The sequence below is a fragment of the Perna viridis genome, chromosome 1 (assembly GCF_037379345.1).
Source record: "Perna viridis isolate PV_CMFRI_1.1 ecotype Kerala chromosome 1, ASM3737934v1, whole genome shotgun sequence".
NCBI lineage: Eukaryota > Metazoa > Mollusca > Bivalvia > Mytilida > Mytilidae > Perna > Perna viridis.
Window position 1 is genome coordinate 50,027,884 of NC_142445.1, and position 25,589 is coordinate 50,053,472.

Sequence of the window (25,589 nt, forward strand, 5' to 3'; positions counted from 1 at the left end):
CGCCCGGGGGACTTTGATGAAATTTTATACTAAGGTTCATCATTGTATGTAGATTTGAATGAAGGGTAATGATTACTGTAAGAGAACTCCAAAGGGAGATAATACAATCTAAGGGTTTAAAAATTACGGGTTTTACACGTAAAACCTCATAAGCGTACGTAACTCCCCCTAACCCACTCATGGGATTTTGATGAAATTTAAAAGGTTATGCATCACATGTAGATGTACATTACTGTTAGAGGGCTCCAAAGGGAGATAACCATAGGAAGTGGTGTGTTCCCTTAGTGACCTTGTTCACAACTCCTCTTGTTTATTTCGAGGCTCTTGTGCTTTGAAAAGTTACTTTTAATAACAGAGATGTAATTAACATTAAAAGTTTTACTAGGCAGCTAGTTTTCATTGCTTACTTGTATCATTCAGTAGGATGATTTAAAGGATGATTGAGTAAGGGCACTTTATGCTACATGATATCTTTTTTCAGGCTAAAAATATATCAGTCTAAGATATAACTACAATGCAGCCTGAAAAGTAATCCCAAGTAGAGTGGGACTAGCACAAAAATAATTTTGCAGGCCTTATTAACTATCTTCTTGTAGGTTGAATGTTATATTATAATTAACTATCCTCTTGTAGGTTGAATGTTATATTGTAAATAGTGATAAATTAGTGTCCAAGCGTGTTGATGAAAATAATTGTCTGCATTATAACAACACTTTAAATTTTCTAATAAAACACCAACAAAACTTTAACCGTACAACATTTTTATTGTAACTATTTCCCAAAAGTTTTACATATAAAAACGTGCATATCAAAATATAAAGTATCAATCACAGATCAGCTGATTGGACGATTTTTCACTAATTAATTGCAAATAAATTAACAATTAACATAAACACCATTCTGTGTACATCTCTTAAGAATGTTGCAAATTTAAAATGAAATTTCTTTATCATGGAAACAATGTACCAGTCATTTTTTTATCTTGCATACCTCTTAACATTTTGAATGCTCAAAGGGGGAGATCTCCCTCTTTTTAGGTTTTCTACTAGGGAGATTTAGCATGACGACTTTTTGCAGAAAAAAGAATGATTTTGCAAGTCCAAGTACAAAGATAAGACGAAGATATAATGGCCATGATAATCTTGTTAAATTTCTTAGGGTTTCTAATCTATATTTGAGTAATGAGTTACATGTACAACAAAAGAATTAATTATTTGTAGATTGTTTCTCAATGATTATTATGGTACATAAACATTGTATTTATGTTAATTCAATAGGAACATAATTTGTGCAATAATTCTGCTAAGAGGGAGATTTTTGTCTCCAACATGGGAGACTCTCTCAGAGAAAGATTGGCCCAAAGAGAGAAATTCTCCCTCCTAAAGAGGGAGATGTAACAGGTATGGTCTTAATCTTATAAAAAAACAAGGATCAAGATACAGTATGTGGTCAATTCTAAGTATAACTTTACTCAAACATAATTTGTACAAAACAGTAAAACAATACATTATATTAGAACAACACTGACACACATATAGCAAAAAAATATACATGTATTGGAATCAATTTAAAAATGATTTCATAAAAAAAATAAAGAGTATCTGGCCATTCTGATTCAAAACAGTTAATGACATAATGTCTTTATGTTAACAACCACTCAAAATCTGTCACAACAATATAAAAGACACATCTAGATATACTAAGACAAAGGTATACCTAATAAACCCTGCTAATAAACACAATATCCACTGCCAAATGATTATGTTATCATAAATACTGTCACAATCATCATAGACAAAGACAAAAAAGGATACATCCATGAATCTACTGAGGTTACATATAATAACATTGGAATTTAAACATAGCAACAAAAATGTTTGGCAAGGGCCCTGTCAGGCCAGCTGCTCTCGATATTCCTCCTAAAATATTTCCTTTACATTGAAAGTAAACTTTTACCTGCATAAATATAAATACTTATGTAAAGCAAATATCCTCTTCAAATGAATTTGTTCTTGTTCATCTTAAAGGCTACAGACCACTAACATCACTTTCCAAAGACTCCAATTTTTATTTCATTAAGTTCAATAAGTTAATGAGCTTGTACCTGAAGTTTTAGCCTGGGGGAGAACATATATCACCGAAATGCTGCTTGCATACACTTATAGCTAGGAAATTTTTATTAATAGTTTGCAAGTGCAAACACCAGTTACAAAAATTAAATAAGCTAAACGTTGAACAGGAATTCCCCCCATCATACAGAACTCATAAAACATAAATTCATAGTTAAAGTGACCATTTTATATAAAAAAAAGAATATGATTCTTTGCAAAAAAGAGGCTCATTTTTGTAGATTTGATGTGCACTTTTTCCTCATTGACATATCACATGAACAATAAAATTTGTGTAGGACTATTTTTGCATAATTCTAAAATCCCATTGGTTGAATTAATGGTGTGTAACCTAAGCTCTGATCAAAGCCAGAAAAAGTCAATTCAATTGAACCATGTGACTAATATATATTGAACATTTTTCAGGGTGTTAATACCTTGACTACCGTACTACATGGTCCCATCCAGAAAGTAAAAACACTACCCTATAACAGAAATCATCTTTTCAGTCTGGATTTCATTATTGTACCAAGTCATATGGAATTCTTCTTGTGTAATACTTTCACTGTCTCATCAAAATTTTAGACCCGTAAGCTTCAGTGCCCAGGCCCAATCACAAGGCATGGTCTGAAAGTTCAGCTCTGGTAACTGTACATTAATGCCCTTATTATCAGGTGCAGGAGTCCATGAAATCTTGCCAGAGTAGCCCTGCATTGTAACAGTGGTACCAAATGAACTGATGGGTGCTCCTAATTTCAGCAAGTTGTTATCTGGCCATTCTAACAAAATGGCATACACATCATATTCTGTAGAACCCTTCTTCATCGTATACCTATAAAAAAAAATGACATCATTTTCAATCAATGATTATTAAACTTACATATTCCATATGTTAGTACCAGTATTATACAATTTTTTTTTCATGTAATGTGAACTTAAAAAAAACAAATAAATGTTATTATTGTCTCCCTTGTATCTGAAACAGAGGTTCACCAACAATTTTATTAAATTTCACTAACAGGCAGTTATTGGAGGGTACTAAGCTTATCCGTAACATTGAGAAAAAACAAGCTAGTCCAATCGATGTCTGGACCTGTGTCACACTGCAGCTGTGATTCATAGTTGCTAAGGAAAATTAGAGAATCATAATTTCCAGATAATATGCCCAACTATATATGGTGTTCTTGCTACATATCAAGTTTTATAAATTTTGTTTGGTAGATTTAGAGGAGTTGAAATGACAAGCTGTTTCATGATGATTTAAGTTTAATATCTAGGTTCAAAGGACAATAACTCCCATAAAATTAGAGAATCAACATTTTCTGAAAACATGCACAACTACATATAGTGTTCTTGAATACTAAATACCAAGTTTCATGAAATTCTGGTGAGCAGTTTAATAGGAGTTGTGATGACAAGCAGATACATGATGATTTATGGTAAATTTCTATGTTCAAAGCCCCATAACTCCCATACAAATTAGAAAATTAAAATTTCCTGATAATGTGCACAACTACATATGACGTGTTTTGCTACATCCTAAGTTTAAGGAATTTCTGTAGAGTAGTTTCAGAGGAGTTGCAATGACAAATGAACAGACAGATGGACAGAGTGACCCAACTCAATGACCTGCTACCACCTTTGGTGACACAAGTACAAAGTGTTTGAAGGGAATCCACTATTTCTAGGATTTAAAATAATGAACCTCTCTCTGCTTTTCCATTATGGTTCTCTCTTGCCTCTTTTACTTTAAATTTTGAAGCCCTGATACTACCAGGTAGATACATGTATCTACTATTATACATGTTTGAATTAAACCACTAACCTTCAGTCCCATGTAGTAAATAATTCTAGACAACTTAAGGAGGTAGACCTAAGGTAAGGGACACAACTCTTAAAAATCATTGGAACATTTGTATTCAGCATTTTACATCAATCTCATGTAAGCATCAAAGTAACTTAGATTGATTTCATTCTGTGTCAAATAACAGTTGATAGGCTTTGGTGAAATTGAATATGATACAAACATATCACTGACTTCATGAGTTATGTCCCTTACCCTAGGTCTACCTCCTCAATGTACATGTAAACCAAGAAGTCTTTTTTTATTAAATATTGTCAGTCACACTCCATATGCCTAAACCAACATTTTAAATTTAAAACTATTTTACTTCAATATTATCTCTAGTCTATGCAAAATTATACATGTACACAACAAACATGAAGAAAACAACTCCAAAATCCAATATATGGATTAAATCTTACTTCGGGTAATTAACTCACCACACATTTTTAGCCACTGTGTCATTCTGATGAACCCAAGGTTTGGTAGCATATATAGCCTCACCATTGACATTAAGCCAGCTACCTAGTTGACGTAGTCTCTCTTCATTGATAGGACTAATCTTACCATACTTTGTTGGTCCAACATTAATCAACATATTACCACCACAACTACAATATGAAATGGTGAATATCAAGTCAAAGGTGTATGTTTTGTAGTTAGTCTTCTTCTATATAGCTGATGTCAAAATCAGTTAAATTTCAACATTTTAATGTAAATAACACAATCTGATTATTGTTATCAATCAAAATGCAATTAAGATCCACTTTTAGTGCTTTTGTTTTAGCATTTCATAATTTCTTTTATTTAGAATGTATTATGCAGTTTTAAAATTATTTCAAATGAAGGCTGTTTCAGGAATAGTTGTATGGGAGGATTGGAAGACACTTTATATAATTTTATGATAATAGTGACAGTTAAAATTTTATCTGGGAAATGAAAGTTAAGTCGAAATAAAACTGCTCCTGAAATTGCTCTAACATTTACTTTTCACTTTTCAAAAGTAAAAGATAACCAAGTATATGAAAATAGCATTTATTAATATTTATATAAAAGAACCTGATGACAAACTAAGGCTGTACCTGATTCTGAATAAGTGAAAGAGGTAAATTCACTGACACTAGTTTCAGGCCTACCTTTTTTGCCAAAGTTTCAACTTACTATTTGAAATTTTCTATTTGCCTATTTTAAAGCTAAAATTCTATCTGAATACTTATATACAGAAAATACAAGCTGTTGTGTCATAATTTAGTCATAAGGATGGCACAAAACTCTGTTTCTACACAGTTTTCAAAGAATTTTCACAAAAATGAGAAGGGGTAGTTTTTTTTTTTATCAAAAACTATAAAGCGTAAGCTGTGATCAACAAAATCTGTTGTAAGGAGGGTATTTTTGTATTAATATTAAAGAGTTCGACAAACGCACTCTATATTTTCTACATAAAAATGTCTAATGAAATATTATGAAAGTACTATTATTCGTGGGGTACCAATTTTCGAGGTTTTTGTGGTCAAGCCAAACCATGAAATTTGATTCCCAACGAAAAGGAGATACCCATTGATGTGTATACTGAAAACCTTAAAACCATGAATTCAAGAATCTACAAACACATGTATTCTTCCTAATCCACGATAATTGGTATCCACGAATTAAAGTACTTTCACAGTAAGGTATTTTAGCACAATTCGGCTAAATTTTCTAATTTTCCTTTATTTTCATCTACAATTTTAGTGTAACACATGAATTAACAGCAGTGAAACTTTGTTTTACCAAAGGCACATAATCAACTAGTGAATTATGCAATTTTCAATTTCATTTGAAATACTTAAGTTTTTGGGGCTGATTTTGACATTTTCTGAACAGACTCCTTTGTGGATGAATCACATCTTGTCTGATATTTATAAAAGAGTGCTAATGAAAGTTTCATGAGTAGACATTTTTCTACATAAATTGGGTTGACTACCTGACAGTAGACACAAGCTGTTTCAGTATATCTTCTATGGAAAGATAATCATCCAGTCTGGCATTCCTACGGTATCCCCAGGAGAACTTGTCTATTGTCATTGCATTTTCCCATTTATGTTTCTGTAGCTTTCCTTTCAAAATTGGAAATTAATAAAATAAAAAATAGTTATCAATATATCAATTAATTCAAATTAGTTTTTTATGCATTTATTTCTTTAACCCTTTAGCAGAAATATCAGGTAATATTTTTTTTTCTTCGGTTTTATTTTATTGTCTAACTGCAAGCCATTAACTTATTTCATAGTTATTCATCAACCAAATGATAAGGGTTGTGAGTTTACTCAGAAATTGCATAAGAGCTAACTTAAATAATGTCATATTTCTCAAGACCTCCACATTCTCTGTAAAAGGTGCCCCTGTTCCTTATTTTTATTACCATGCCAATAAAATCAAAACAAGAAAGCGCAGACCTCATCGATTTTATTTTCAGTAAATAGACTCTCATTAACTTCTGGAGGCAATAATATACAGTTATTAAATGGGTTGAATGCAATAGACCAGAATATATGTTCTGAGGTACTGAGAACACTTGATCATTATCAGTGCCAAAGGACAAATGTTCTGGTCTATTGCATCCAACCCATTTAATAACTGTTTTATTATCTAATTTGTCTATCAGATATAATAAAGAATGGAAATAGGGAATAGGTCAAAGAGATAACCATTTGACCAGGAATAGGAAAGTGACCGCTCTATGTTTACGAATTGGCAGACGAGAGTCACATCTACGTTTTAACACACAAGCGTTTTGTGTGTAAATTCCAATTCAATGAAGCGCTTAAAAAAGTTCAACCAAGCAAAAGGCTTAGATAAAGGTCATTATGGGGTCAGTGTAATAAACTCCTCAAGGAGACTATTGCACCGTGCAATAGTACATCGACAGTGCAATAGATCGCCCTGTCCTGAATAAATTTTGAAAATAGAGAAAAATATGTGTATATTTAATAAACAAGATAAAACCTTATAATTAGGTAATAAAAAATTTTAAAAGAATATACCTTATCCTCCTTGATATTTCTTGAATGGCCTGACAACCCAAGAAAATAGTGTTGAATGGCCCGAAACATTCCCTCAACTTTCTTCTAATTTTCTAACAATTTACATATAATGTGAATCATGTAACAGAAATTCTTGGTGCAATGGAAATTTGCTTACAGAATTTGATATGTACCTGGGTTATAGCGATCTGAGCAGGTAAAGTATCCACCATGTTTGCAGGAACATCCCTTTCCCCAGCGGTCATTAGTAACAACAGTATCTTTCACTGGACTAAGATAAAAATTGTTGCATATATAAGAATCCTAAAATTAGCCTTTATTGGCTTTGTACTCATTCATATAATCTGCATAGAAAAAATACCTAAAATCGTTAATTCTCTGAGGCTGTAAGACTCCTCAACAAACATATTTAACAAAAAATTAACATATGTACCTGGTTCTTTAATACAAATGTAAAATGAACCAGAGTATATTCAGCATAAATTAATAGATGCATGTGTATCTGCATGTACCTCTCATTATATAGCCATGCTAGAAATTCTGTGGAATTCCAATAGGTGTCTAAGGCTTCCCAGTCACCATCAGACCATATCACTTCTGGTTTGTAGTTGTTCACCAACTCGTACAGTTCTGGCATTGTCTTGCTCTAAATACACAAGTGAAAACTGTTAAGTCACAAATTAAATGCATAGTTGCTATAGGTACAATCGTAAGAAATAAATATTAATACTTTAATAGTAAATGCTATTGATTGAAAAAAAATTGAAAAGAAACAGGAAACAGGGAATGTATCAAAGTGACAATTAATCTACCAAACTGTGAAATAAACACATCCATTTATCTGACTATAGAGTTTAAACTTTAAAAACAAGAACAGTCAAACCTCAATATGTTGAACTCAGAAAAGTTGAAATCTCAGATAACTCAAACTAATTTGACAGTCCCAGCAAAACTACCCTTACTAAAATATAGTTATAAAACTGATGACTCGAACTCGGATGAATCAAAATCTCGATCAACTAGAGGTTTCAATCAGTCCCCTTCAAGGTCTTCAAGGTCAATCAACTCAAATGACGTCCCAAAGAAAACTAATAAGTGGGAAAAATGATTGCTTGATAACAAACCATTATAAAGGTTTGCTTTTACAATTAGTGATGCATAGACACTTGTACATGTATGTTCAACACAAAATAGCATGTGTAGAAAAAAAGAATTTGATCAAACTCAATTTCAATTGACACCAACAATGATTTTGGATTTTTTGATAATAATAATAAAAATTTTACTGAGAAATTTTATTTGTTGAAATGATATCCAATCATTGACATTTTATAACTAAATGCCAAACAGATGATAGTAACTGATGTATTTCTACAGTATTGTTATTACAAAAATAAGTATTTTCTAATATAAAAAAAATGAGTTTTTTATATTACAAATTCCTTTTCTAATATTACAAATTAGATTTCTAATATAACAAAACTCTTTTTTAATATTAAAAATCGATTGAATTTCTAATATTAAAAAACGATTTTTTAATATTAGAAATTGATTTTCTAATATTAGAAAATGGATTTGTCATATTCAATTACGATTTTTTAATATTAGAAAATCATTTTGTAATATAAAAAAATGTGACTGATTTTGCAATATTGCAAAGTGATTTTCTAATAATACAAATTCATTTTCTAATATGACAAATTCATTTTCTAATATTACATATTCAATTTGTAATATTACAAAATGTCTGATGTTTTATAATATTACTAAATCATGAATTTGTAATATTAGAAAATGAATTTTTAATATTACAAAATGAATTTCTAATATTAAAAAATCTTTTCTAATATTAAAAAAAAAATGATTCTGTAATATTACAAAATATTGATTTTTGTCCACTTTGGCTTGCCATAGCAAAAAAAACAATCAACAACAAATATATTTACCAGTTAAACTTGACATCGAGTGACTTGAACCTCAGATAACTTTTTTTCTTGTCCCTTTGACTTCTACTTAGCTTACCTTTACAAAATCTTGAGTTTTGAAACTTGACTGTTTGTCACTTAGATACAGTGGATGGAACCATTCAAATAAAGAGTGATAAATTCCAAACTTTATATCTGTGTTCTGTCTAATGGCTGCAGCTAATTCACCTGAAGTACATGTACATCAACAGATGAAATCAAAATCTGTTACAGAATATAATTACAAAGAACTACTCTAGTTACATGTAACTGCATGTACATAAATTACATGAATTACATGTATTAAAAAATAACCTTAATATTAAAATGAAAAGATAGTCCACCCATGCTTGCCTTGGTTGGAACATGTTTCTTTTGTTTTGGCTGTCCATTGAAAAAAATGTGCTCTCTGTATCTTGCATTTGGTACATTAAATGTATATATATCAGACAATCAGGTATGGAAATGTGCAAAATGAGTTAAGATTTTTCATGAGTTTGATTCTGGGGGCTTACATGTATGTAAATAATGTAAGGCCAAAAAAAAAGTATGTGTGTTTACGGTCATCCGACCGACCCTCATTTTATCGCCGCGACCTTTGTTTATCAGCAATTTTCTGAAATACCAGAAATTCTTGCTTTTTCTGTCACCAGTAATGGTATTTATCGTATTAAGGCTAAAAACCACTAATTCCACTTCCCATAGGCTTCTATGCTAATTTCACAATATTCAATGGCTTCTCTGGACTTTACCTTAACTTTAACCTGCAGAGGACTATATATCAGCATGATTCTACATATGTCAGCTCACAATCCTCAGAATGGCATGTGGGGTTAGCAGACTTGCAGTGCAGTACTGGTCACCGGAAGTGAAGGGTCTATAAATAGCATGGGAAATCCCAGTGTTTTCACAAGATAGGGGTATATTTAAAAATCATTATGGAGATTAGGCTTCACATCACAAGAAGCAAAATGCACCTATAAAATGTACAGAAATGTTTTTCCTTTCAGAAACTGTTTAAATTTTTTAAATAAGATGAGAACTTTTTTCACAGCACTATGAGGAACAGGGGTAATTTCTGCGTAGGACTATTTTTGCGTACGTTCCAAATGCTCATTGGTTGAATTGGTGGTCTGTAACCTTAAACAACAATGGCTGCCAATAAAAAGCTGTCATACCAACCCTATTTTTTTTCAGCATGTGACAGTACCTAAGGGAGATAATAAATCATATGCTTCTAGTTAACAAACAACCTATAATTTTGGTTTGTTTTAGGTCATCCAGAACCATAACCATTTCTGAATTCTATTTGTACAACTGTGTGTATATTCTGTTAAGTTTTAAATCGATTTGCCAATGTACATTGTACAAAGGTATAATACAGAAGGGAAAGAATAGATTGTAAGCAAATACATGTACATAATGCAAACAGACTTACAAATAAATTTTGAAAAAAGGAATATACAGTAACATACACGTACTGTACAGGTATATTTTGAACATTTACAGGTGTAGCAAAAACACATATTGTAGCAGTATCATACTAAAAACCTGACATACCAACAAGATCTCTGTTAGGACCAGTGGCATTAGAGTTCCAGTTGAATGAATATTTTGATGGCCAATTTGTATATCCTTCATGGTGCTTGCTGACGAGAACTAAGTATCTGAAATTAAAATGAAACATTGTTTTTTTTTCATTGTATTGTAATTCAATAAATTTAATTATATATTCATATACATCTATATGTGGATCTATGTGCCCAACAAACACTGAACGAAACAAGTTTGCTTGTTTGTTGGTGTTTAACTCCCGAGCAACAATATTTCAGCCATATTCAGGTGATGAACATGAAGTGGATGATAAAATGAACATGAAATGAAATGGGACGGGACACAAGGACAATGGGGTCGAGCAATTTTGATTGCCACTAGAAATAGGGAGAGGTGGGTAGGGTTGGGCAATTTGGCTTCCTGTGGTGGAGCCCTATGGTTCCTACTCAGGGAGAATACCACCGTAGGGTTTTTTTAATGTGCGAGGAATGTGGTATCTTTCCCAACACGGTGCACCACTATGGTTTGCCGTCAGGTTTTCTGTATTATAGCCTGACAACCCCAGCATGTAACACGCCAGGGGTACCCCATTCCACCACCTGGGGCACACAACCCAGTAGCTCTGTGGGCACAGTGCCCTATCCCCTGGCTAGGGCTGAACAAAACAAGTCATTGGGTTGACATGCTCCCTACCTTTTAATGTTCAAGGTACAACTAAGAAATTAAGAACAGTAAAGTGTATTGAGGAAGTCTAAATAGTTTCAGTTGGACCAGGAGTCACTGCATTATTGACATTCAATTTTTAACCACCCCCCCCCCCCCACCCCACCACCACAAAAAAAAAATAATTTAATAATTTGTACGTGAATAATAAACTTACTGCGCCCCAGAACTCCTGAAAATATCTGCCCATTCTCTTGGATTATAAAATTCTGCGGTAAACATTGGTGCAAAATCTGCATAGGTAAAATCTGGACGGTAATTTTTCTTCATAAAATCAACCATTGCAGGCAAGGCTTTACCTTTCCAACTCCACCAAAACCATTCTGAAGAAAAGGCTGGCACAGAAAACACGCCCCAATGGATGAAAATGCCAAGTTTTGCTTCATCATACCATGTTGGAAGAGGACGTGAATCTAATGAATCCCATGTTGGATCATATTTAGTCGCAAAAACACAAGAGAAAAGCAAAATGAAACCAACAACTTCCCTAGCCATTTTACTTTCACGTGACCAATCGATCACGTGTCTTTTGTTTAATTTTTCGTTCAACAGACCATGTCATTTTGGGGTCAAAAGCCAGATCGCAGATGGTTGTGAAGAGGAGCATCGAACAAAATTGTATGTAAATGAAGTAAGTGCTTAAATCGTTAAAATTGATATGTTAAAATGAATAAAGTCTAACACCAGGCGTTCCGTAAACTTACTATGTTGACTCAAGTTCCTTCAGATGGAGCCCAATGCAGGTCCGGTTGTCAGTGGTCTGCAGCAGCGCTAAGAGACTATAAATAGCGCTCAGAACCCTGACCGGGGCACACTCTACACGTTGACATACTCCCAAACAGTTAGAGTGGGGAAACGCTCTCGGACCCACGTGGGTTCTGGGAGTAGGCCAGAGCGTCAACACAGCAGCCCAGCCGCTAGTAGGATATACTCTGACCGAGTTCTTCGGTCAGGTATCCCGAAGCCTGGGCTCCGCCACCAACACCAGTTGGTTCTACTAACCTACTAACATCGACCGTCAGAGGCCTGTATTGGTATTCTAGGTTGTTAAAAACCCCCAATCATCATGACTGGGGGCTAGGGCGCTCTGCCCACAGAGCAACTGGGTTGTGTGCCCCAGGGTGGGAATGGGATACCCCTGGCATGTTCCATATGCTGGGTTCGTCGTCCAGGTCATACCTGACCACGAACCATATAATTATGTAGTGGTGCACCGTGTTGGAAAAGCTCTAGACGCCAAGTTCCTCGCACGTAAAGAATCCTGCTTTGGTACTCGACAGGAGAAGGAGCCTCAGCTTTTCTACAGGGCTAAATTGCCCGACCCTACCCTCCTCTCCCAATGGCCAGTGGCAATCGAAACTCGTCGACCCAATAATTAATCCTTGTGTCCCATCTCATTTTTTATTTCATCATAATTCCATGTTCATTTTATCATCTATCCCATGTTCATCGCCCGGATATAGCCCCGTGCAGGTCCGGGTGTCAAAAGAATAAGACCCGCAGCAAAGCTAAGGTTGTCGTAAAAGGCGACTAAATAGTGCTCAGAAACCTAGCCGGGGGCTAGGCGCTCTGCCCACAGAGCTACTGGGATGTGTGCCCTAGGTGGTGGAATGGGGTACCCCTGGCGTGTAACATGCTGGGGTTGTCAGGCTATTAATACGGAAAACCTGACCGCAAACCATAGTGGTGCACCGTGTTAGGAAAGATGCCACGTTCCTCGCACGTTAAAGAACCCTTGTGTGGTATTTTCCCGGAGTAGGAACCATAGGGGTCCGCCACAGGAGGCTAAATTGCCCGACCCTTCCCACCTCTCCCTATTTCCAGTGGCAATCAAAATTTGTCGACCCCATTATCCTTGTGTCCCACCCCATTTTTCATTTCATCATCATTTCATGTTCATCGCCCGAATATAGCTGAAGTATTGCTGCTCGGGCGTTAAATCCCAACAATCAATCAATCAATCGCCCGGATATAGCTGAAAAAATTGCTGCTTGGGCGTAAAACACCAATTTATCAATCTTTCAGTTGACGTGTGTAAAATCACGTACGTGTAAGTTACTGCTAGGAGGTGGTCAGGCAAACTACATGTATTTTCTGACTTGGGGCCTTCCGAACGCATGGAGCAACACCATTCCAACCTCTGTAGTTGAAGGGGTAGAACACCTCCGCATTTTGGTATGTTGTAACCCTACCCACTGATAACTGAATAATTGAGTTGTCTGAGCTAATAAAACTATTTGTATATCATTGGGCCTTTCATAATGTAAGAAAACGTTTAAACTTTTTTTTGTACAATTAGTACAAATTTCGGAAAGAAAATGGTATACTAGTCTATAGTTAACTTACAACAGTAAATTACATGAACCGATTTTCAGCCTTAATAAGTCACATTTTTAACAAGTCTCGAATGGTTTCTCGCAGGCATGCATCCATGTGCGACGGAGAAGCTGAAATAATCGAACAATACCAGCTTGCAAGAACAATATAACAGTATAACTTTTAAAGTAAATTATATTGTAATGTCTAACTTACTGGGCAAAGTGAAAAGACTTTGTCATTCTTACGGAGAGGTTATACCACTGAGATGCACTTATGAAAAGAGCAGACTTTCCAAAGAAACATTTTGTATTTTCTCTAAATTAGGCCAAACGGAGAAAATCTAGGCTATGGATTTTATGTGCCTGAATTCTGTTCGGTTATGTCATGCATTGTAATCATTTAGTTTTGAAATATTTAAATATCTGAACATCTTATCTGGTCTCATTTGTCAGAGCTCAGTCCCCGGGCTCAGTCCTTGTGAAATGAACCTTTGTCCTAATGGGTCCGAGATAAGGAGGTATTGCTTGGCACTGATTAGTCGGTTCTTGGGCATCGGGACTCTCCATTCTTGTAAGCCGCATAGCCACCTGACCCTCCTGTTACATATATAAAAATTCCCAACGATGTTAGAGTTGTCAAATTTGCGATGCAAATTTTTGGTCATTCCCTCCGCCTAGCTGGTCGAGTGGTCTAGGGCGCTAGACTGTGCAGGCGGTGTTACCATAGATGTCACAGCGGTACGAGTTCGAGTCCCGCGAAGGGAATGACCAATAATTTGCATCGCTAATTTGACAGTTCTAATATCGTTGGGAATTTTTCAGACCCATCTATAAGTTTACATTATCTTCCCTGTATCAATTTGATCCGATGAAGCAGTGTCGCGAATATAGTCGTCACATTCTGAGACGTTTGTATATATACTTGTGTTTTCAGAATGGGTGTGTTCATATGGTCGGCGATTATTGTGGCAGTTTTAGGTGTCATATACGTTCTATATCCTGAACCTGTTCTCACACACAAGGCAGAGGCATGGGAAAGAGGAGGCAGTTATGTAAATTATAAAGGATACAAAATATTTTATAGAGGTATGATAGTCGACACCTCTTTGACACAATTTTACACTAAAATTATTATTCAATAAAAGCTGAGTGAAGTTTTACTTTAAGGATACTAATCAGAGCTTTTTTAATTTGGTTCCAATAAATAAAAACGGTATAAGAGATATAAATCTATTTGAAAAGTTGCAGGCGGGGATTTTTGAAGGGTAATCTAATAAAAAACGGACCGAAAGAAGTTTTTTTGTATATCCCAATACGGTTAAAGATAAGTCCATCCTATAAAGAAACTCTTTACTTATAGAATTCAGTTGGGAAAAATTGAGATAATAATCCGAATAACAATATACAATTTCTGTTAATTCTAACAACAATACATAGCCCTTTATTTTCAAAGGGTTGGCTAAAAAAAAACTTAAAAACTTTTGGACCGTCTTGCATGTTCCTGCGAACAATGGGTTAAAATTTTAAAATTTGATACTTTCCGGCAGTTCAAGTGTATTGTATATTTATTTGTGAAAATTTGATTTTGTCTACTTATCCGAGTTCGCATTCTGAAAGACCTTATTGGTGCAAATTAGTGAAAATAGGATTTAAAAGACCACTATATATTTGGTAAATGTATAATGCACAATTCGTTAGAAACTATATGTTAAAGTATGGAGCTTGATCCTGCAATACAACAAAACCTGATCAACAGTGCTGTGCACCTTTATCTAGCTATTGTGAAGAGAAGAACTAAAATGAGTTTAAGCTTTTAAACCACATTCATGGATACTGATCTTAAAAGTTTTATTATTTGTTTTGTAGTGATTTGTTTGTTATTTTTATTTTGGGTAAAATTTGTACTTGATGTATCTAGATATGAAGCAGTTGTATTTTATAATTACTGTAAAATAAGTGTGTATGAATAATACACTTTCATTTAAATATTAGTCTAAAAAAATAATGTTATTAATTTTTCTTAATTTCAGTTGAAGAAGGGTCACAAAAAGATGGCAGCACTTTATTGATATTTCATGGTTATCCTACGTCCAGTTATGATTTTGTTAAGGTCAGTATACAATATGACATGAAACAGCCCCCATACTTGATTCTTATTTTGTAAAACTATTTACTCGTACATGTATGTACAAATTTAATTTAGTGTTGGATGATCTGTATACCTAAACTAAGGATTTAAATCTTTGAATATGTCGCCCTTCTCCAACTGAGATAACTTTGTCACAAAATTTGGAATGATAGAACTTCGATTATTGTAATTTAATTTTGGTGATAGACAGCTATGAAAAGTGATGCTTTTGTTCATTAATTGGTGACAATTGTATAGAAATGTAGCCTTATATATCTGATGATACCTTGATGTGTGCATTTTATAGTCATTTAAAATACTATTACTTTAATTTTACACAGGGACTTCTGATTTCAATCTAATGACAACTACAATTTAAGTACATATTTGATACAACTACATGTGAATGTAAATCTTGAAACCTTTCTTTAGTTATATGAAATGCAGTTGCTAAATTAGACCTTTAAAATAAAAGTAATGTCAGAGAGAGAGAGGCATCAACTGAAAATGACCAATTCAACGCTGTCAGATGGATCAAATGTTTCATGAAGTTTGAATATCTTTTTTTTTTTTGTAAATTGTCTCATTAGCACAATTACAAGGTACAATATTATACACTTGGTCCAGGAGATCTAGGGTCCATTTGTATAATTCCGATTTTTAAATTGTCATTAAACTTTCATTTTTAGGTACTTGATGGATTAAAGAATGAATTTTCTAGGGTAGTCCTCTACGATAATCTAGGATTTGGTCTTAGTGAAAAACCGGTAAGTTTGTTCTATAGTGTAACGTAATATTTTTGTGACCTTATCTTCAGAGTATTAAACATAGAATTGAGGAAGTTAGTGTCTCAAAATCTCAAAATCACCCAATAACCGATGTATTTTTAAGCAATATCATCATAGATGATTCATTATATTTATCCTCTCCATTCGAAAATTTAATGATTGAGATGGGCTTGTAGATAAAAGGTTCAGTAAAGTTACTCAGTGGGATCCAGGGTTTCCTTGGAAAAAAAACTTTCATTTGAAATATGACTACACTATGTATCAAGGAACAATGATTATACCTTGAATCCATGCAGGAAAACCATACTTATTCTATAATGGAACAAGCAGATATAGCAGAGATGGTTTTAAGTACTGTAGGAGTAACCAAGGTACACATACTGTCTCATGATTATGGAGATACTGTTGCATTGGAATTTTTAGCAAGGTAAAAGATATGACTCTCTATCCACAGTGCCAATACTTCATTTGGAGAATACATGCACTGAATTCTCTCATTTAGATTTAACTTGATGCACAGGGGCTTGCTCCCGTTTTCAAACATACAGTCCGACTATAGTATATATACTAGTCGGGCTGCATATTTGATGGTGAGAGCAAGCCCCTGTGCTTGATGCTTTAAAATTCCAGAAGTATGGATTGACATTCAGTTTATACATGTGAAGGAAAAACAGTTCTTGATATTAAATATGAAAAATGTAAATGTATGATCACAGTTTTATTTTACATTATATGCATGTAATCTTCGAAATTTTGTTCGTGCTACAATTTTCACAAGAATCAAAAACAGCCAGTGCAGACAGCACTTTGATTAGGAATACTAGTAATGCTGGAAGACTCTTAAAAAAGCTTTAAAAATGTATACTATGAATCATTACATGCATACGATTTGTTCTGATGTGTGTAAAACCCCATGTAACCTTGTTAGTTCGTGCTTAACCTGCAATTATTTTACATATTTTTCAATAATGTATTCCTTGTAGATTTAATAAAAAAGAAAATGCAGACGGCATTCCAGTAATACTTTCACTGTGTCTTACCAATGGAGGTTTGTTATTGTGTAAAAAAATGTAAATTTATTTCCTTTCAGAGTAATTTATATTAAATTATCACAATTATATTTAAAAGAATATTATAAAAAAAAAAAACAGTGCATACCAAATGTCAGGGAAGCAAGTGCGGCTTCAGTTATAATGTTGACCTTTTCGAGATATATGCCTATTTTTGTATTCTGAAATTTAGAAAAATGAAGTAGGTATAGTCATAAGCAGTTTTGAAATCAAGCCTTTTTAATTGACTGCCAATGAGAAGTAATTCATAGGTATTTATATAAATAGTTTTTGGAAAGATACAGGATTTGTTTTCTAACGCTTTATTATCTGTCATATGCTATTGATCTTTTCTTCTGTTGTGTATTGGGCTTCACGTGACTCTTGTATTAAATACTGATATTCTATTTCAGGAATCTTTCAAGAAACAAACAACCCTAGACCAGTACAAAGGGTAACAGTTATTTTTTTTTCTATTTTCATTTCATCGGTGATTTTTTTTTCATTTCAATAAAACTGAAAATAATGGTTTTCTTACATGTGTTTTGTCAAAAATTAAATATAACTTCTTGGGCGGATCCCGAGAGTTTGAAAATGGGTTTCTGGGCTGTTATTTGCTCATTTCTGCCATATTTTCCAACAAAAGTGTGTTTCCGACCCCAGAACCTCTCCGTGTTCTTTTTCTTGTTTAGTAAATAGTGGTCTTTACTTTAATCTTAAAGTATCATTGATCATTTTAAATTTTTTTAGGTACTTCTGAATCCATATTTAGGACATATTGCATCTAGACTGAGTTCTTTTATGATATATTCAAGATCGTAAGTTTGGTATTGAGCTTATTTGAAAATTAAAATATACCTCTGCAATTTGATCGGTCAACTTTTTTTCAGTTTAAAAATATATTTTATTAAAAAAACAACACACATTTTGAAAATACAATATACAATGAACAATGTACAATTTACGAAAAATCAATAGGATTTGGCAGCAAGCTTGTTCAAGCTTCTACAGACCATCTCTCTTAATCTCCTATATATATTAAATGCAATTCGTGAAATATACGACTTCCTAATCAGAAGGACGTTCATTTGAGTGTTTATATTTGCCATTGCAAGTTTACGGTAAAAGACTTTGTTTTATTTTTTAGATATGACTTTCATTTTTGGCCTTTGGTTGGGCCGTATGGGAAATTATTTTCGTAACACTTTTCTCAACCACTACTTATCGAAGCCTCTTGATATTTGGTATCCAACATCAGGTGCGGGTTCCATATCGGGGTTCCGATTTCAAGTATGTCGGACATCTTCGACCATTTCTGTCTTTGATCAATTTTTATTGAGATAAAACAAGATAGCATAGCTTTCACATTTAATATAGCCCGCTTCAAATTGCGCAGAAAGAACAAAATATGTATATTTTTTAAAACTCAATGATATTTTACATCTTGAGGGAAATTCAATATCTTTTCTTTCGATTTCTATAATTGTTTAGATTGTTTTGGTTATTAAGATTGAAAAGGCAAGAATGTCCAGATCCGTTAAAGGGTTAACGTTGTTCCGTTTCTTGACAAACTTGAGTCAATTGTAAAAATATGTCAAGTCGCATCCATATGTTCTAAGAAACAGAAAGTTAATTTTAGTTGTGAAAAATGTTTAACAAAGCATTGAAAGATGTAAAGCCATACTTAGTTAAGAGGTCACTTAACAATATGAACAATCAAATAAAGTTTATGATATTATTGTTTAAACTACCTTAAAAGTTCCGATATGACCATGACCGTTGATCTGTGACCATTAAAAATATAAAAAAACAAGGTTCTATGGATATTTTATTTTCAAGACTACACTATGTGCAGAGTTCGGTCAAAATCGTTGTTGATTCTAGAGGGTAATGAAACCGATAACACCTTGGCACATTTTAAACAATGGACCCGTCAGTTTATAGGTAGGATTCCATACCATTCGTTTTGTTTTGTCTTTAAATAAATAAGTAGCAAAAAATACCGTAGATATACAAACGAGGAAAATTGACAAGAGGTGTCGGGTGCAACAGTCAACGAATATATCACATAACACGAGAGAACTCAAATGGGCACACAGAAAAAATGCGCCACGCAGTCTATGAGAAACGGGGTGAAATCATGTGCCTCGAAGGTACTTGCAAGAAAACTGCGGTGCAGCCCTTTAAGGGTCAAATTCAGTGAAAGAGGAAGAATATCTATGACAGTTAATATTGGAAACGGACAGTCTTTAATCGCGGTCAATCACGTCACGGTACGACTGTAGAACTATCTGAATTGCAAACGTTATTGAAAGTAGGCAAAATATCCTTGTCCAAGTATTTTTTACTGAACTAGCTGAACCTAAGAAAATGGATATGATGAGTACAATGAATTGAAAAACAAAAATTCCTCACACTGGTTCAGCTGGAATGACACTGCTTAGGAAAGGACAGACGACAATGGGAGAATCACGATGACTGTCTATGATTTTATCTTCCGGAAGCAATCACCTTTGTCTTAGACTACCTTGTACATAATAGCTCCAATTCCCAGTTCCTTTAGCATACAATTTATGGAATGACTTAATCCGGTAAACACGATGTTAATTTTCGCTTGATCAGCAGGATACCAGTAATTTCGATTGCATATAGTGCTTATAATTCCATTTTTTTTACTTATAGGATGAATGAAGTATTTGGGAAGAATACTCTACCTACTAATGATGAAATGTGGGATTTTTATGTTCTCTCATCATATAACAAAGGTCAAAGAATAAACTATAGGTATTCAAATTTAATTGTATCCTAATTACTTTTAAATTTGGATGAAATGGTATTAAGTGATCACTTTTATGTTTCAGAAAGAGACAGTCTCCCTTTTGCCAAACGTACGTATAAGTAGTTCGTTCTGCTCCTACCAATTTATAACGATGGTGAGTGATGAATATTGTCACCTCATCATTTACAGGCGCATAAAATGACTGGGCAGAACGATTTTATTTTTAGTACCCGCTTTGACATAATGAATTAAATACGTCATCTACTCTTTGATCCCACTTTTAACTACCTCTTTGACGAAATAAAGACCTTGAAAACATGACATGTTAAACATTTAAAATTTATGTCACAGTTTCACAGTTTTAGCTTCTACTTGGTTGAATAATTTTAGCTACAGTATATTGACTTGACATGACATAATTTCATAACTATTTTTCTTTTGTCGGAACAACAGTAAGTTTGATGAGCTAGATAGTAATTGGTTTAGCAAACCTCTTGGTTTTTTTTATATTTGGAATGAGCAATAGTGTGATGTACGTTTGTGTAAAACGTTGCAAAGTGGTCAGTTTTTGTTCCGGTAATTTTGTGTTCAACTAGAATTAAACCAAAAAGAACATGAAATTGGACATAAAAAGTATCACATTATATGAAGATTCTAAAAGGACATTCACCAAACGGGCGCGCCAGGTTGTTTGAAATTTCTCTACAATCACTGTAGTCAGTTCTCCTTTTTAATTTAATTGTAAAATATGGTGTCTCACAAGTGTATAAAGCCTTCAGAATATTGTATTGTCATAAATGTATTGACATTTTGAGAAAAAAAAAATATGGTTTACTATGATAGTTGTGAAGTATAATTAACGTTTTTTTGAAATTCAGATTAATACAATATATAACAGAGAGAAAGATTCACAACGCAAGATGGGTTGGTGCTTTGAAAGACACTAATATAAAAGGTAAATATTTTACAATTAGTCAATTTTGATGCACAATTCTAATTAGAACAGTTTTGAAAACAATGTATCCCCTTATATGAAGAAAAATGTTATCAAAAGTGACTCGAGATAAAAGTTTCTGTTAGAAACGTGAAAATGTCTGCAGAGATACAGCGTAATAGTTATAATATGATAGAGAGCATGAAAGAGTAATCAAGGGAACCAAGATTCTAGCGGAAATCAAAAGAATGTAATCCAGGGACAAAGATCAGACATGGAAAACAGACAAACACAACATAAACATATAATAAATAAAATAATACATACAAAGTAACAAAAGTAAACCCGGACTCCACTGAAACATGGGAGCATGGACCATGTGCACCGGTAGGGTGAGCGTCCTCTGCTTTTCTATAAACACCGGGCGAGTTTCTCATAAAAAGTTAAGTCCGGGGTAGACGAAAGAGGAAAGGAAAACTATGACACATTGAACAAATCAGTTTTCTTCATGCAGATGGATACACCGTAACGATCCACAAGTTCATGATGTCTTTATTGATGACAATTAAACATCTGTAGTGATGACCTCAATAACTCTCTTCCAGAAGCCTAATTGTAAGAAGTCTAGCGCGGTACAAAAAGTCTGCATGGTTACGGCAAGCTCTTGCCTAATGTATGAGTGATATGAAAACTCCATACACAGGTGAAAGGAAAGTTGACAATACTGAATGAAAAGTCATCACTTTTGTAGTATAGTTTGGTCTGTAGTTTTCCTTTACCATCGTTCTCTAAGTGTAGGTCATGATATGAGGCCGACTTCACGGTGTCTGAAACTGTGTTATACCCTTGTCATAGATGGATGCTACTGCATTGCCGTGGAACTTAAGTACAAAAGTCATATATTTTAGACGTGTTCGAGATTTGTCGGATAGAACGTCATCAGGGAATAACAACGGAATTTCGAATAATTACTTCATATAAATTGTGAAGATGTTTATTCGTCACTTGATTTTGTGTATTTTTTTTCAGTACATATGATATATGGCCCTTCAGATCCAGTCAATCCAGATACGTTTATCGATTTTTACAGGTAAGTATTTTATCATTTGCAAAACACGAAATTTTGTCAATATATTAACTGTTTAAGTTTTACATGGGGTAAAACTTTTTTGGACACAATCTTCACTGATAAAACGACGATTATAAGGCCTGGCATTGTAGAAGCAGGTATCCTATAGACTTCATTTTTTTCTGTCCGTCCGTTAACAGTTGTTTGAATGCAAATCTGTAAAACTATGAAAAATGATGAAATAAAATTGTGTGCATTTTAAGTGTTGGTCAAAGTTTTTCAACATTATCATATTTTTTTTTTAAATACATATGATTTGGGGAATCAGATTTGGTAACCACGTGTTTTTTAAGTAGCGAACTTAATTTTATGTAAGTGACAATGTAAGGCATTAAATGACTGGTTACAAATACTTTATTTAGGACAAGGTCCTATCTGATTTCTTTTTGGACATTGATGCTTTCATACACTTCTACCAAAGCAAGAAATACATTCACAATTGTAAAATATCAGTGTATGAAATACGAATAAGTAATTGCTTTTTTTGCATGCCTTGTTATTTTGCTCTTTAAACTTTTAGTTTCAAAATGAAAATATTGTTAGGATTTCTTCATTAACATTTACATCCTAGCCTGCGTATTTCTTTTACAGAAAGACTGTTCCTCAGCATGGTATAACAGTTTTACATAAAGACATTGGCCATTATCCACAATGGGAGGATCCAAGTGGTGTATTGGAAGCATACAAAACATTTATCGTGACAGTCAAGTAACTGACATTTATTGTGACAGTCAAGTGACTGACATGTGTTGTGGACAGTCAAGTAACTGACATTTGTATTTTTTATTGTTTTTTTTTTTATTTAAATTACCGGTATCTAGATTACTTCTACAAAGCAAAATATCAGTTTAATAGTTTCTCTCTATCAGGTGTCATGTTTTGTGTATAAGACAAAGCGTAGAAAATAGTCAGAGTGGGTATATTGGCTTAGTTTGTCTCCATTTATTCTTTGATAAGACATCAGCCTCTTTCTAAGTTTTTCTTTTTTCTGTAGTTCATTATGCACCCCTCTTTGCCATGTGTGCTTTGGTCTTCCTTTCTTTTGGTGCCTGTCAAATACGTGCATGTTTCTTTTGCAACTTTTTGCCAATCTACTCACATTTCTAAATTGGAGAATTTTTCTGTTGGTTTGTTTAGTTATTTGTTATTTCATGGTAGTCAGGATATGTTCACGTTGAAAACTTGTGATGATCCATTGGCAGAGGAGGTTTTCTTAATTTTTCTTGAACATATATAGTAAAACAGATCCTTTTTAAATAAATGATAAATTTTGAATATCCTTGCTTTGTTTGTAAAAGTTGCAGATTTGCTGTAATTGTTAAAAAATTACAAAAATGAACTACGGGACTTTACTTTCATTAAGGGGACGGAAGGAAATTTCAAGTCCTCGCATTTTTTTTTCACCCCCCTTATGTAGATAGGAAAAAATCGATACCCTTCTTCCAGAAATCAATAAAATTCCAACAGCCCCTTTTTGTTCATTATTTGGTTCATTACACAGCAGTATAAATGACATATATTATGTTGAACATCTTCAATACACATAGAAACACTAAGCAAGTGAAAACACTACACTGTGGGTTTTCCAAAAGTAATGTACTAACGATAGCATATATTGCTGGAAAAAAAATGTTAAACATGCTCAAAATTATGAAACTTTTCCATAATAGGAGGTGAAAATTTTCAATACTGTGGAAAGTTTAAATAATACGGGTTTAAACATTTGGAGTTACAGATTGTACTCAGTCAGTACCATTCAGAACATAAATTGACAAAAAGACTAAGTTCAACGTCCTAAAATGTAGGAAAGTTAAATTTCTCCATGATAGGAGGTACACATCTTCAACATGGCTTTGACTGTATATAATCACTGTACAAAGTTTGAATAATATTGCTGCAACACTTTTTGAGTTACCGATTACACAAAGGGAGTACGCATTAATGTGACGGGTGAACGGATGGAAGAACGGAGTGGAACGACTACTAGACCTGCTATCACCGTAGGTGACGCGGATTAAAACCTATACATGTACAAAGAAGACAGAGACTTTCTATTACCTACAAAGATCAAGCTCTCAGTGAAATGTTGTATTCGAAGTCTGTATAAAAGCCGAGATAATTCGCCAAACGAAAAATATAAAAATGAACCTGTAGACTTAAAGAGATTTAAAGAAAGAGGAGACAAAAATGAAAAAAAACAAAATGAAAAAACATACTTGGAACTTCCAAGTTAAAAGGAGATGGTTTATTACCAGGCCAGGGGTTTAGATTATTGGTGGTCCGTTTCACTTACATAGGTCTAGGACCCCTTCAACTGTATTTATTGATACAAGAGGACTTTAGTTTTTCTTCAATTTGACCATTCATTTAAAACTTAAATAGTCCAGGATTTTCCACATTTGGAAGTAAATATGGACCCCTGTAGACAGTGCAATTAATAACAAAAAAGAGCATTTTTACTTAATATCACTCAGCTCTCAAACGATTACATAGAGTGGCAATAAAGCTTTTGAATTTATTCCGATGTTTTCAGAGATGTACTTCGGTCTTTCTCAGTCTATTAAAGCTGATAACAGAAATTAGAACTGATAAGAAATTATTTAAGGAAAACCTATAAAGCTATAAACTTGTTGTAATTAACAGACATCAGTACAGTATTTTAATACAAATTGAAATAAACCCAGAGGTGAAGCTGGTGATATAAATGGAGGTGTCCAGTTCACATGACTTAATATTATTCCACCAAACCACTGGTGTTTTTTTTCTAATACAGATGAAAGAAACTGTAAACAAAATTTAAAGGGCTCGAAAAGTCTTCCCAAGCGCCTAGGGAAAATCCTAAATATACTACCAGTAAAATTGATGTTAAAATGTATATAATGGGTACAGTCGGGGAACCATATTCGACGGTTACCTCCTCTTATTTGGTTTATAAGACTATTTTGTCCCTCCAAAATATATGGGCTGAACTACACAACAGTACTATAGTTGATGTGGTTTTGCTTTAATAATATCACCCTGGTTAACTGATAGAATCATAATAGACTTTTGCAGTTAGATTTATGAAAAATAATTAGCTTGGCCTGTGATTTTAAGATCAGTTTATGGCTTTGAATTATTATTATTTTTTGCATCCATTTTTTTAGTTGGAGAATGGATTGCTTTTGTAAGATTCATTCAACAAGTTTTTTTATTGATATAATACTGTCTGTTTAAAATGAAAAAAAAATGGCGAAAATGGATTCCCCT

The 25,589-nt window shown here is 33.6% G+C and overlaps 2 protein-coding genes across 3 annotated transcripts; one reads left to right on the forward strand and one right to left on the reverse strand.

Annotated features, from left to right (window-relative positions):
* Positions 1 to 744: 744 nt before the first annotated feature.
* LOC148629189 (alpha-L-fucosidase-like) lies at positions 745 to 11,727 on the reverse strand. The gene is made up of 8 exons (XM_088545822.1): positions 11,373 to 11,727; positions 10,499 to 10,605; positions 8,997 to 9,127; positions 7,487 to 7,620; positions 7,148 to 7,245; positions 5,915 to 6,047; positions 4,392 to 4,562; positions 745 to 2,940 (listed from the first exon to the last, which is right to left on the reverse strand). The coding sequence occupies exons 1-8, from the start codon at positions 11,708 to 11,710 to the stop codon at positions 2,682 to 2,684; spliced, it is 1,371 nt and encodes a 456-aa protein (XP_088401948.1). The 5' UTR covers positions 11,711 to 11,727; the 3' UTR covers positions 745 to 2,681.
* Positions 11,727 to 23,615, forward strand: LOC148629190 (mesoderm-specific transcript protein-like). Of its 2 annotated transcripts, none has more exons than XM_088545839.1 (12): positions 11,727 to 11,846; positions 14,468 to 14,619; positions 15,564 to 15,643; positions 16,351 to 16,428; positions 16,746 to 16,876; positions 17,433 to 17,497; positions 17,912 to 17,952; positions 18,249 to 18,316; positions 20,181 to 20,282; positions 21,156 to 21,232; positions 22,241 to 22,301; positions 22,932 to 23,615. In XM_088545839.1, exons 1-12 carry the CDS (start codon positions 11,842 to 11,844, stop codon positions 23,050 to 23,052), a joined length of 981 nt encoding a protein of 326 aa, XP_088401965.1. In that variant the 5' UTR covers positions 11,727 to 11,841; the 3' UTR covers positions 23,053 to 23,615. The 2 variants fall into 2 exon arrangements, with proteins under 2 accessions (XP_088401965.1, XP_088401959.1); XM_088545833.1 differs by having other exon boundaries at positions 11,744 to 11,833.
* Positions 23,616 to 25,589: the final 1,974 nt, after the last annotated feature.